Genomic DNA, 14,078 nt, shown 5'->3' on the forward strand with positions numbered 1-14,078 from the left:
TGGCTCAGCAGGGAACAATACTTACATTGTCACAACATTGTAAAACACTAAATCCTGGTTTAACCAAACATTGTGATATTGGGAGAAAAGGGAAAGCAAATGGGTATAAACGGGTCTGTGGTGCTTATACAAAAGCTAACGCCTCACATGCCATTCTAGAAAGTCAATGGTTAACATCTAAAGCTGATGAACCAAGAAAGAGCAGTATAGTAATGTGTAGCCCCTGCTTGGATTTCTCTCCATATAGCTACATAATATGCTTACAAAAAAAATCTATGAGATGGAGATCTTTGCTATTAAGATTACTGTTAATTATTTTATGTGTAACAATGGTAGTGTTATTAGAAAAAAGGTCATTTGTCTCTTAGAGATACATACATACAAACTGATGCCTTATTGATGAAATGATAGCATTTACTCCAAAATAATCCAGTAGCAGGGGATAAAAATGGCTACAGACAATCTATGAACCAAGGCTGGTCATGGGCTGATGATTCCTTAAGCTGGGTAATGGGTGGTACACGAGTGTTTACTGTATTGTTCTCTCTAGGTCTGTGTATGTTTGAAAATTTCCCCACTAAAAACAGTTTTAGACAGAGAGCTATATAAGCATATTACTTAGATATATGGAGAGAAAATACGAGAACAAACAGCTAATGCAATCAAAGGTATTGCTCTTAGGGATCAGGACAGGAGGGAGAGTAAAGAAAGGGTGGGGGCAGAGGACAGCTGTTTTTATTATAAGTTTTTAATAATACTTGACCTTAAAAGTTAAAAATAAAGCTTTGTGTCATTTTGACAAAAACAAAATTAATTAAAAAAAAAAAAAGAAACGGAGGTAATATTATTTAGAGAAATGGAGGTGACCACCAGAAGTGCTGAAAGTAAAAAATGAAATGGTTGCCTCAAGGTGAGTGGTATGCAGGAAACTGATACCTTTCTGTATCTGCAGGTTTAAAAAAAAATCAGGTTCATGCCTTAATTTGATTTTTTAAAATGTTAGCTATTATTATTAGCTATTGCTATCTGCTTTTAGCATTTTTTTCTGCTAATCTCAACATCTATAAGCTAAATCTGTTTCCCCAGGTGAAGAATCCTAAATCAGCCTGTGTGAATAATATCACATGAAATGTACTATCGTTGTCACTTAACTTCGGCCTACCATTTGTCTACCCACCATTACATATTTCTAAATAGCATATGTTGTATCTAATCCTTATAGCACTTCTGCAAGGTAGGTATCTGCATTCCCATTTTACAGATGAAAAAACTGAGGCTGAGAGAGAGAACAGAAGGCCCAGCTCCAATAACCACGCTCTTCCCCGTACCTCACCTCTCATTTACATCCCACTAGTTTTTAGTTCAGTATAGTCCAGAAGGTACTTTGACATACATTTTCTCATCAACCTCATGAAACAGAAAAGAGACAATTATCCTCACTTGACAGATAACAAAACTATCGCCAAGAAAAGTTACGTAACTGCCCAAGAACCCAGGTCTCCTGATCGTTGATCTAGTATTCTTCTATTCCCCTTACGCATTCCCCCTCAATTCCAAGAAGCCAATTTCTTCATAACCTTTTCATGAGCATTTGACATAAAGAGTCACTGTAAGTGAATGCAGCTGAAGCAGGAATTTAAAAAGAGGGAGACTTATTTTTTCCAGAGGAAATATAGTAATAAGGCGTGGCATGTCCTCAGCTGCTCTAATGTCAGCATTTTGCTTGAGTCCTCAAAGGGGCTCCTGAAATGTCAGCTGCCTGCCCTCATAGCACACAGCAGAGCAACTGCTGGCACAGGCAGCTTGCAGCAATTTCAACAACCAGCACCACTTTTCTTGGCTCCAAAATAAAGAAATGAGCCGTGCATGTGTCTGCCCTGAGAAAAGAACAGCTATGCCTCCTAAACCTACTTTAGAGTCAACAGCCATGTGGCCCCAGGGCTTTTTATAGTTGCCAGGAGCCTTAGATTGGTGCTATTCTAAGGCAAGTTCGTAAAATCGTACAACAGGCTGGGTAGAGGTGGGAACCAAAGGGGTTGGTGAATGTCTGACCTAGGTCATCTCAAGCCCTGGAGAGCTAACCGCCCTGCCTCACAGAGGAGCAACCCAAAAGTTCAGCACAAGGACCAGAAGCCTGGTATTTAAGATGCTGCTCCCCAGCCTGTTCTGGCATCTGAACAATGGCCAAGCAGCAGGCAGGGGGAAGAGGCTGTTTACTTAAGTTCAAACTATTTATAGCAGCAGCAATCTGCACATATTTGGATGACAAATCTCTGGGTTTCAAGTGCTTTGCTTCTGGACAATTTCACCAAACACATTCATTCCCTCCCCACACTATCCCGGGCCCCCTCGTTGTCCTCAGGATATTCTGTTAATGTTGCTGAGTTTTAAAAGATGATGAAAAGAAAAAACAATTTTAGAATGGGTGACTTTCAATCCATTCCTCAGAGTTTGAACTACATAGTATCATTTTAAGACTTGAATTGTAGAGATTAAACTCTAGTACATGTCTGTGTATTCTATAAAAATATACAACTGTGCAGTAAATGAACAAAGCACTACCTAAATAAGATCTGTAATTCAACATGTACTATAGCATTCTCGGAATGCTGGTAGCATAGTGTTTAAGAGCTCGGCTGCTAACCAAAAGGTTGGCAGTTCGAATTTACCAGCCACTCCTTGGAAATCCTATGGGGCAGTTCTACTCTGTCCTATAAGGCGGCTATGAGATTGCTATGAGTCGGAATCGACTGGACAGCAACGGGCTTTTTTGTTTGTTTGTTTTTACATCATTGTAAAGATCCCTAGCCACTCAAGACATAGAAAGAAAATATTTGTTATGGCACAGGAGGATGTAGGACGATAAAAGGCTTTCCATAATGGTACCATGAACAATATGCAATCATATACACATTGCAAACAAATAAAAGAGGTCTCATTACCCACTGATCTGGGGTGAAGAAGCTGTACGGTCCGGGGCTCAGTAATGCCCCCTTTCCCCACTGCATGCCGCACAGAAGAAGGGTTTGACTGGAGCAAAAAGATGCGCACCTTCTACACAGTTTTAACTCACAGAAGGTGTTATACACCCTTGCCAACGAATTGGCTTGAAAAATCGGCCTACTTCAAAACGCTGCCTTGTTTTTACAGCAAAAGCAATGCTGGTCAGTATCTACTCCGAGCCAGGCATGCTGAATTCCAACAGGAGCGAAAGTGGCTGTTAGTCAACATGCCTGTTGAATAAAATGTCCGAGGCTTCCAGTTCTATCAGACAATGCAGGCAAGACCAAGCAGAGAGAAAAAAGCCAGTAGGAGAGGAGAAAGGTTTCTAGAATAAGGGGGTGATGCTGGGCAACTAATTTTTTTTTTTTTTAATTTTTATTGTGCTTTAAGTGAAAATTTACAAATCAAGTCAGTCTCTCATGCAAAAATTTATATACACCTTGCTATGTACTTTTTTTTTTTTTTTATGTACTCCTAGTTGCTCTCCCCCTAATGAGACAGCACACTACTTCTCTCCATCCTGTATTTCCATGACCATTCAGCCAACTTCTGTCCCCTTCTGCCTTCTCATCTTCCCTCCAGACAACTGGGCAATTAATTTAGGGAGGACAAGCAAAAGGGATCCCTCAAAAAGACTGGAAGACAGGAAGGAATAATAATTAGAATGTTACTTGGCTCAGCTGGGAACAGTATTTACATTGTCATAACACTGTAAAAACCCTGAATCCTGATTTAACCAAAAATTGTGATATTTTCTTATCTTTTCCCCATTAAAGAATCTTATTAGAAGACCAGCAGAAAGGTCCTTAGGATCAGCCTTTGATAATCCCACCTTTTATAATTAGGAGAAAAGAGCTGATGAGGGTAAAGAAAAGAGACATCGCTATAGACAGAGGAAATACAAATTATTTTAGACATTTTTTTGTAGGTTCATTTGTCAATACTAGATTGACCAAAAGTTTTAATGCATATAGTCTTGGATCCCACGATTCTACTTCTAGGAATTTAAAGGATATCCTTGTCATTCAGATTTAGCCACAATGTCACCTCTTCAGGACTTCCCAACCTACCCAACCTACGATAACTAGCATCTACCAGCTCTATATCACTCTCTTTTTTTCTTTTATTTTTAGTTGATTCCAATTCATAGCCACCTCTAGGACAGAGTAGAACTACCCCATAGTGTTTCCAAAGCTGTAATCTTTTTTTTTTTAATTGTACTTTAGATGAAGGTTTACAGAACAAACTAGTTTCTCATTAAACAATTAGTACATATTGTTTTGTGACATTGGTTACCAACCCCATGACATGTCAACACTCTCCTTCTTGACCTTGGGTTCTTCTCTATTACCAGCTTTCCTGTCCCTTCCTGCCTTCTAGTCCTTGTCCCTGGGCTGGTGTGCCCCTTTAGTCTTATTTTGTTTTCTGGGCCTGTCTAATTTTTGGCTGAAGGGTGAACCTCAGCAATGACTTCATTACTGAGCTAAAGAGGTGTTCGGGGGCCATACTCTCGGGGTTTCTTCAGCCTCTGTCAGGCCAGTAAGTCTGGTCTTTTTTTGTGAGTTAAAATTTTGTTCTATATTTTTCTCCAGCTCTGTCTGGGACCCTCTAATGTACATCACTTTTTTAAAACTGTCTGCACAGCACTACTATTTTTCTTGCTCAGTAATGTTTACTGTCTTTTACCATCCCCCTGCTCCCCACTAGAATGTCAGTTCCATGAGAGTGTGGACCTGGTCTGTCTTGTATACCTACTATTCCTATATGCTGGCCACCAGCCAGGGACAGTACATTATATCATCTCATTTAATTCTCACAGCCACATAAGATGGTTTCTAGTGTCATCCTGTTTTTCCAAAGAACAAACTGAGGCACAGTTTAAGCCTAGTGAATGGCCAGCAAGTGGCAGTTGGAAACTGAAAACTGGTTTGTATGACTACAAAGCCCATGCTCTTAGCTACCTCTCTCAAAAGGAACCAACAGTTTAAATGGGCATACTGTTTGACCAAGGAATTCAGTTTATCACGCAGAAATAATCAGACTAGAACACAAAGACAGACAGACACATCTTTATTTATGGCAGATTGTTTTTAATTGCAAACACTGTATGCACAAGACACACAGCCAGACAAACACCGTTCTGAGGAATAGGTGGAAAAGCCCTCGAAGCTGCACCTGACAGTGGGAGGAAATGAAGTCTCTAAGTTCTGTTCAGGCACCTCAGCCATGATTCAAGCCTTTTGAAGATAGTAATGATCCTGATAAGCATAATGATAGAAAAAGGAAAAGGAGAAATAAAGGAGGAAAGCAGAACCAAGGAAAGTAAAACAGAAGAAAAAGGAGGATTTTTTCAAAAAGCGAGTCAGAGATGGCATGAAAAATGAAGTAGAGAAAGACCTCCAGGGTCAGGATCCTATAAAGGTGAAAGCACCCTGAAGCCTCTGAGCTCCTTAGCCCAGCAAGAAGTAGAGCCTCTTTCAAGTGGTTTTGATGAGACAACAGCAGAGAAAGGCCCAAGAGCTTTCTCCTCATTTTCCATGACTGACCGTACTGTTCCTGGCACCTTGCTGGTCATTATATACACCCAGTGGATTTTAGTACCATGGAAGAGAAGCTCAAGAACAAGGCCACCACCCACAAAAGAACTAAACTTCAAACTCATGAGTACAAATGCCATGATTTGCAACAAACAGAGATCTTTCATTAAAGAACTGCAACGAAGCTACTGTGTCCACAAATGAAAATTCTTAGCCAGGGAAGAACTCCAAGCCTGAAGCAAAGCATCTTCAGAGCCAAACCCAAAACCAAAACAAAACAAAACCCACTGTCTTCCAGTTGATTCCAACTCATAGAAACCCTAAAGGACAGGCTAGAACTGCCCTGTAGGGTTTCCCAGGCTGTAAATCTTTCTGGAAGCGGACTGCCACATCTATCTCCCACAGAGCAGCTAATGGGTTCCAACCGCAGACCTTTCAGTTTGCAGCCAAGTGCTTAACCACTGCACTACCAGGGCGCCTAGTCTTTACAACAGACTTAGGAAAAATAAAAGGGATTCCCTTGAGGAAGACAGAGACTGCTGACCAAGAGATAAGGAGGCTCTGTAAATAACTTATGTCAAAGTCTTTAGAAGTTCCAATAAGAAAAAAAAAAAAGATGATATTCTTGAAGATAAATGCAGTAAGTTAGAAAGAGAAAAGGCGCAGATAGCCACTCCTGTTCAAGGAACGAGAGGAAACTGACCAGGAAGCTTGTGACTAGCCAGTGGAAGAATTCAGTGTGGACTGAATGAATGCACTGTATGGATTCAAAGAAGATAAGAGGAACAAAGTTATGCCTGAATCATGGCCCCTACAATTTTTATGCACCCAGTTATTAATCTCACATTTGCAAATATCAGCAAGGATGATTCTGATTCAATTATGTCAACTAACAGGGAAGACTCTGATCCTCCAAACAACTTCAGTATCCATTAGTTTCTGGACATACCCCAAAGAGTATTCATATGTTATGGAAGAGACTTTACTGGATTTCTAAACGTAAAGCCCTCTAAGAGCCGAAGACCTAATCACCTAAAGCTGAAGACTAGAAAGAACAGTTAACAGACCAAAAAACAATTTGAAGTTAAAAATTAAACAAATAGAGTCAATAGGCTACTTGGATTTCAGTAATCAGGACAGGCTCACAGCACTGAATACTCTAACAAATGCTGGCACTCCCATTGAGGTTTCTCACTGAAGGGGCTGAAATGTCCCAAAGAAACCTTGGTAAGAAAGAACACTGTATTGCTCAGGGAGCTCCAGGAGGCCAGAATGAATGTCTGTGCACTGATCTCTCCTCCTGGTCTCTTAGGACCCTCTCACAGAGCCCTGGGTCTCATTGAAAAAATAACTGGTGATCTTAAAGAACTCAGAGAGCAATAGCTCCAGGTGTTAAAAAAGGGGACGGGGGGGGGGGGATTTCCATTCTTCATAGAAAAGAAATCTGCAGATTTAACAACGGGTGCTGAAGAAGCCCAAAAGACTAACGTTGCTAACTGTGGATCTGACAGAATTTGAAACTAACTGGTATTTGACTATTATGTACATTTTTTTTAACCTTAATTTGGAAATAATTTTCAGAGGATATTAAATACTTGCAAATTATGTTTTTAATTTCTTAAACTTGTTTTTAATTGTTCCATTAATTTGAAGTGATTAATTATAGCTTTCTAGAGATTGAAAATGTATTAAAGAAGAAAATTAAACCTAAAAAGCTTTTTATACAATTGCATTTGTTGAAAAACATTTCATATATGTATATGTGTGTGTATATATATATCATTACACTTACCTAAACATTCCTGTCACTGCACTTCTTAAAAACCTTGACTATATGATAGTGAACAAATTCTTAATGCAACATTCAAGATATTTCACAATCTGGCCTCAATCCATCTCTAGTCTTATTCTACTTATTCGGTCCCGGACACTCCAGGCTCTAGCTATTTTGAAATAATCCTTAGCTAATCCCTGAACATCACAAACATTCTCGCGCTTCCATGACTTTGCACACATGGTTTCTCCGCACAGAACAGTCTTGGCTTTATGTACCTGGAAAACTCCTCCTCGGTCCATTACGGTCCAGCTCAGAAATCACTGAGAGATCATTTCATCATTTGTGCCCTACGGCAGATACTGCAGACTGGCTCATTCAGCAACCATTTCATTCAGCAACCATTTTAACGCCCCTCTAGCTTGTCTTCTAGTAATATAAAACCTTATAAACAAACCCAGATTCTCTAGCAACTGGGTTCTGATATAGCCAGCATGATGATCTTAGATGCAGAAGTGAACTGTGAAGAGAAATTGGATATTTTGATTATTCATATCAAGTGGTATTCATTAGGTCTACAAGTCCTAATGAAGAAAAATCATGGCTACGTCCTAATAAAGAAAACTGACAGATAGCTACCTGGACAACCAACTGGAAGAGATCCATATTTATGCCTAGTCCAAAGAAGAGTGATCCAACAGAATGCAGAAATTACCGAACAATATTATTAATATCACACACAAGTAAAATTTTGCTGAAAATCATTCAAAAGCAGTACATCAACAGGGAACTGCCAGAAATTCAAGCCAGATTCAGAAGAGGACACGGAACAAGGGACACAATTACTGAACTAAGATGGATCCTTGAAGTAGCAAAAATGCATTTTCTTTAGTGTTTTAACATTAGAGAATATATTTTCTCGTTTGTTTTAGTATAACTATATAGACTGTGATTAATCTCTGGTCCTTGGAAAATGGTACAGGCTCTGTTCAAAATATAACTGAGCAGCCTGTTCCACTCTTAAACATAACAAACACCCTAATACCTTACAACATGTTTTCCCCTATTCAAAACAGGTGATCAAGAGCTTGACATGGCTAACGCCATAGCGATGCTCTAAGTAATCTCTAAACATCTTTTAATTACACGAGCTGCACCAGTCTCTTCCAAAGGGGGGCGGAGCTATCTCAGCTCCCGTGGCCTTGGTCTCTTTTCTTCTTTTTTTGTTCTCTTGAGAAATGGCCTTCAGCCTACAAACCGACAGGAAGGCTTTCTTTCTTACTCCCTATCTCAGCCACAGTGGACTTGGCAAAACAGCTCCACTAGCTGAGAGATTCTTATCAGAGTTTTTCAGCCTATTACAAATATACTGATTAGAGTCCAGATGCCTGACATGTTTATCTTTAGTTTAATAAAGAGTTTTTGTAGTTGTTTTGTAATGTATAAGACCATCTGTGGACTACGTGCTCAAAATATTAGGTAACCCTGATCTTTCCCATATAAAACCCTCCCACCAACCCTTTAGAGCAGACAGAATTTGAGAGGAATTTAACCCCCTCTGTCTCTTGAATACTGGTATTCAATGAAGCCTTCTGACTGCTTACCTCCTCCTGTCTCAGTATTGGCTTTGCGACAGGCGGCTCGAACCCGCAATTTGCGGTAACATCCTGGCAGAAAGCAGAGAATACCAGTAAGATGTTTACCTATGTTTTACTGACTATGTAAAGGCATTTGACTGTATGGATCATAGCAAATTATGGATAACATTGCAAAGAATGGAAATTCCAGAACACTTAACTGTGTACACAAACCAAGAGACAGTCATTCCAACAGAACAAGGGGATACTGCATGGTTTAAAGTCAGGAAGGTGTGCATCAGGGTTGTATCCTTTCACCATATTTATTCAATCCGTATGCTAAGCAAATAATTCGAGAAGCTGGACTGTATGAAGAAGAGTGCAGGATTGGAGGAAGACTCATTAATAACCTGAGTTTTGCAGCAAGCAACCTTGCTTGCTGAAAGTGAAGAAGATTTGAAGCACTTACTAGTAAAGATCAAAGACTACAGCCTTTAGTATGGATTACACCTCAACATAAAGACAAAAATCCTTGCAGCTGGACCAGGAAGCAACATCATGATAAACAGAGAAAAGACTGAAGTTGTCAAGGATTTCATTTTACTTGGATCCACAATCAACGCCCATGAAAGCAGCAGTCAAGAAATCAAAAGACGCATTGCACTGGGCAAGTCTCCTGCAAAAACCAAGCCAAACCTGTTGCCATTGAGTCGATTCCGACTCACAGGGACCCTGTAGGACAGAGTAGAACTGCCCCACAGAGTTTCCAAGGAGCACCTGGTGGATTTGAACTGCCGACCTTTTGGTTAGCAGTAGTGGCACTTAACCACTACGCCACCAGGGTTTCCATCTCCTGCAAAAGACCTCTTGAAAGTGTTAAAAAGCAAAAATGTCACTTTAAAGACTAAGGTGCGCCTAACCTAAGCCATAGTGTTTTTAATCACCTCATAAGCGTGCAAAAGCCGGTCAACGAATTAGGAAGACTGAAGAAGAACTGATGCCTTTGAATTATGGTATTGGTGAATACTGAATATACCATGGACTGTCAAAAGTCTTGGAAGAAGTACGGCCAGAATGCTCCCTAGAAGCAAGGATGGAGAGACTTTGTCTCACATACTTTGGACATGTCATCAGTAGACACCAGTCCCTGGAGAAAGATACCACGCTTGGTAAAGTAGAGGGTCAGCCAAAAAGACGAAGACCCCCAAGAGATGGATTGACACAGTGGCTGCAACAAGGGGCTCAAGCATAACAAAATTATGAGGATGATGGAGGACTGGGCAGTGTTTCCTTCTGTTGTACACAGAGTGGCTATGAGTTGGAACGGACTTGAGAGCACCTAACAACAACAATTCTCTTTATTTCCATTGATGAGTTTCAACTGACCCTTCAAAATGTCTATTTTAGACAGTCTCAAGTGCCTTAGAGGCTTTTACATTTACGTCTGGAACACGGACAAGAATGTGAAATCATGATAATGAGGGTATGCTTCACAGTCTGTCTTATACTGTAATAAATGGAAGGAGAGCTACAGAAACACCATTGGATAAGATGGACTTGGGATCAGGCAAACAAAATCAGAAAGGAGTGCCCTTCAAAACAGATGATAATGAAAATTATTTCTGTAACGGCTAGATTTCACTACAACTCACACATCACAATTTATAGGCAGATGAGGCTGTGTCCTTTCATGACATCAGTAAACAGCCACTTTAAAATGAGATAAAGATCATAACTTGTCAAGAGGTCAATGATGCTGCAGTAACAGATGATTTGGGGAAATGAAAAGGAATACTGAAAAAGGACACAGTGTAAAACTGTGACTGTTTTTCCCTACCTGCTGTGGGGAAGCAGGAGCTTTGACTTCAGATGCTCATTCCAGTGCCCTAGAGTGAAAGGGGAGTAATTCCTCACAATTCCATACCCTAAAGAATGATCAATAGTCTTTACCAGATACTCACAGTCAGAATGAATCTCTCCATCAGTCTGAGAAAGGTAACGTTAATAAGTAGAATCTTATATCTCACATCTAGTGGATCTACAAAGTTAAATGCAAAAATACGAAACCATGTAAGTACTAGAAAAACATATGGCACATCTTTTAATAACCTCACAATGGGGAGGGCCTTTCTAAGTATAATATAAAATCTAGGAGTCATAAAAGAAAATACTGATAAATTTGACTATGTATAAATAAAAATATTCTGCATGGCAAAAATGAGGGTCAGCAAAGTAAAAATCAAGTGTTAAACTGGGAAAAAGATATATTTCATATCACGAATCTGGACAGATTTTTGTAACTACATCAACCAAGAGAGGATATGGCACTACGTGAATTAAGAAATTCTAAGCACTTGCAATTTGCTCTCTTGGGACCTTGCTCTTGGAACCCAGTCGCCATGCTGTGAGGAAGCCCAAACTAGCCAATGCGGAGAGACTACACGGAGAGATAATGTGTAGGTGTCCTAACTGATTGCCAGCCACAGGACACAGAGTGAAGACGCCTCCAGATGATCCCAGCCTTCCTTCAAGTCTTCTCAGTTGGGGACCCAGACAACATGGAGAAGACAAGCCATCGTCATCGCGTCCTATCAAAGTTCCTGACCCACAGAGTCCTAATAAAATGGCTATTTTAAGCCACAAAATTTGCTTAGTTTGTTATGCAGCATTAGTAAGTAGAATGCTGGATTTTGTTATGCTAACATCTAGTTTAGGATTTTTCATGTTCATGAGCAAAATGACATGTGAATTTTCCTTTCTCATGTCATTTTTATTTTGCTAACCTCTTTTTCTATTCTCAGGAAGAGTGTGTATAGTATTAATTCTTTCTTTCTGAAATTCTTGATATAACTTCCTAGTGAAGCCATTTGGACTTGTAGTTTTCTTTGTGGGAAACTATTTAACTGCTGCTTCAATTTACATTACTTTTTATGTTTTCTTTCCTGTGTGAGTTTTTTTTTTTTTTCAAACAGTTAATAAACAAATTGTTTAGTGACATTGGTTGCCTTGTGTTAGTTTTTTAAAAACAGCTTATTGTGGTAAATACATATGAACATAAAATTTGCCATTTAACCATTTTACGTGTACAATTCAGTGACATCAATAGTTCACCGTGTTGAGCAACCATCACACTATTTCTGAAACTTTTTCATCATCCCAAACAGGATCTAGTTTTGATAATGCTTCTTGTTAAAAATCTGTCCATTCACTTAAATTTTCAAAATTTTGTCATAAAGCCGTTCATAGTATCTTATCATGTTGATAACTATATGATCTCCTTTTCATTCTTGATATTGGTTATCTGTGCCCTTTTTTCCTTCCCTTCGTTCTTCTTTCCTTCTTTCCCTCCCTCCTCTCCTTGTTCCTTTTCCTGATTGAGCTTACCAGAGTATATAATTTTTATTACTCTTTTCTAAGAACTAATCTTAGGTTTTCTTAATATTCTCCATTATATATTTGCTTTCTATTTCATTTATTTCTACTCCTCTCTTTGTTATTTCTTTCCCTTTATTTTCTTTGGGTTTCTTTTACTGTTCTCTTCCTGACTTCTTAAGGTGGATGCTTGCTCAGTTTCTAGCCTTTTCTTAATTCTAATATATGCATTTAAAGCTACATATTTTTTAATCTGTGAACTCATGTGTTTCAATAGTTCTGGAAAATGTTCAACTATTATCTCCTCAAATATTGTCTCTGTACCATTCTCGATCTTCTCCTTCTGGGATTCCAACTAAACGTATATTAGATGTTTGCATTGTGTCCTCTTAATTCTTCTACCATCTTTTCTGTATTTCACATATTTTTGTCTCTCAATACTTCATTCTAGGTCAATTTCTTCTAACCTATATTCTAGCTCACTAATTCTCTCTTCAGCTGTGTAATCTGCTTTTAAAGCCATCCACTGTGTTCTTGTTTGGGTTATTATATTTTTCAGTTATAAAATGTCTATTTGGTTTTTCTTCAAATATGTTGTCACTTTTGGTAGTGTCCAGTTTCTTCGTGAAATTTTCAATCTTGACATGTATTTCTTTTTACACAGTAATGTAGTTGTTTTATAGTCTGTGTGTGAAATTCTAGTATCTCATGGCTTTGAAGACCTGTTTTTGTTAGCCCTTATGTACAGTGTTTTGTTTCCTCAAGAACCTGTTTTTTTCTTTGTGCTGGTCATTACAGAAAAAATTGGAGGACTAAATGTCAACTGGGATATATATGTGCCAAAGCTTGGAGATTCGGCTAAACAAGGATAGAAAATAAAAAAAAGATTATTTTAGACAGTGAATGATTTAATCATCAACTAATAGTAATCAATCAGCAATTACTTCATCATTGGATGGGATGTCTAATATTTCATCCAACTCTTGAGTTTCATGACTTCATCAAACAATAAGAATTTTCTTGTTTAAAAAAATTATATGAGGAACAATAAGCAGAATAATCTATATACACACAAATGCATCGGAGTACTAAAATGATAAGAAGCATTTTCAGAGTATGAGCAGGATACTTTTCAGATGAAATCCTTAAGTATCTCTAGAGTACTGTGGGCGAGCTCAAACCATGTGGGCCTAGACTACTCTGTAATTAGCAAAACCAACAGGATGCTATCTCTGAATTTAGACACAGAAAGACACAAGGGAGTTTGGATACTTAGAAGGGTTTAGTTTAAGGCCGATATGTACAAAAACATTTATAAACTTATGTATTGAGCTTGGCAAGCTTTGGAGAAACAAAAAAACAAATATGGTAAGAAAAGAACTTCCTGTAAATGTATTTTGGAGTGTTTTGGCAGTAAAGTGTTTTTAAGCACTATTCCTTACACTTTCCTGAAAGGAAAAAAAAAAGGCAGGGGGTATGGGGGGGATGGAGAATAGACCTGGATACTTCAATGCACTTTTATGTTTGCTTATTTATTTATTTATTTTTAATAGAAACTAAAAAATTTCCTAACTAGAAATAATGAAGATAATTCTATCCACAATATCTTTTCTTTAATAACAACAACAACAAAAACAGCACAGTAACATGTTAAATAATTTCTAGCACCATGCCAAAATTCCAGACATTAAAATAGTCAGAACACTTAAAGGATACTAAGCTTCAGTAAGCCCCTAAAATCATCAAAACCATAACATTGTTAATACCCTACTCTCAGATAAGAAAAAATGTCACATGTGCTGTAGGTAACAAAAA

General features: G+C 38.5%; 1 protein-coding gene across 7 annotated transcripts in view; it reads right to left on the minus strand.

Moving 5' to 3' along the window:
• PKIG (cAMP-dependent protein kinase inhibitor gamma) overlaps window positions 1-14,078 on the minus strand; it is a 113,371-nt gene that overhangs the window by 69,519 nt on the left and 29,774 nt on the right. For 2 of the 7 annotated variants that reach the window (XM_049869867.1, XM_049869860.1), the window contains exon 2: window positions 10,853-10,929. The exons of 4 other annotated variants lie outside the window; for them this stretch is intronic. In XM_049869867.1, coding sequence (XP_049725824.1) covers window positions 10,853-10,873 — 21 coding nt within the window. In that variant the 5' untranslated portion in view covers window positions 10,874-10,929. Of the gene's footprint in view, window positions 1-10,852; window positions 10,930-14,078 lie in introns of those variants that run through there. One more of the 7 variants, XM_049869862.1, reaches the window with a different exon arrangement.

This window comes from Elephas maximus, chromosome 25 (assembly GCF_024166365.1).
Source record: "Elephas maximus indicus isolate mEleMax1 chromosome 25, mEleMax1 primary haplotype, whole genome shotgun sequence".
Taxonomy (NCBI): Eukaryota; Metazoa; Chordata; class Mammalia; order Proboscidea; family Elephantidae; genus Elephas; species Elephas maximus.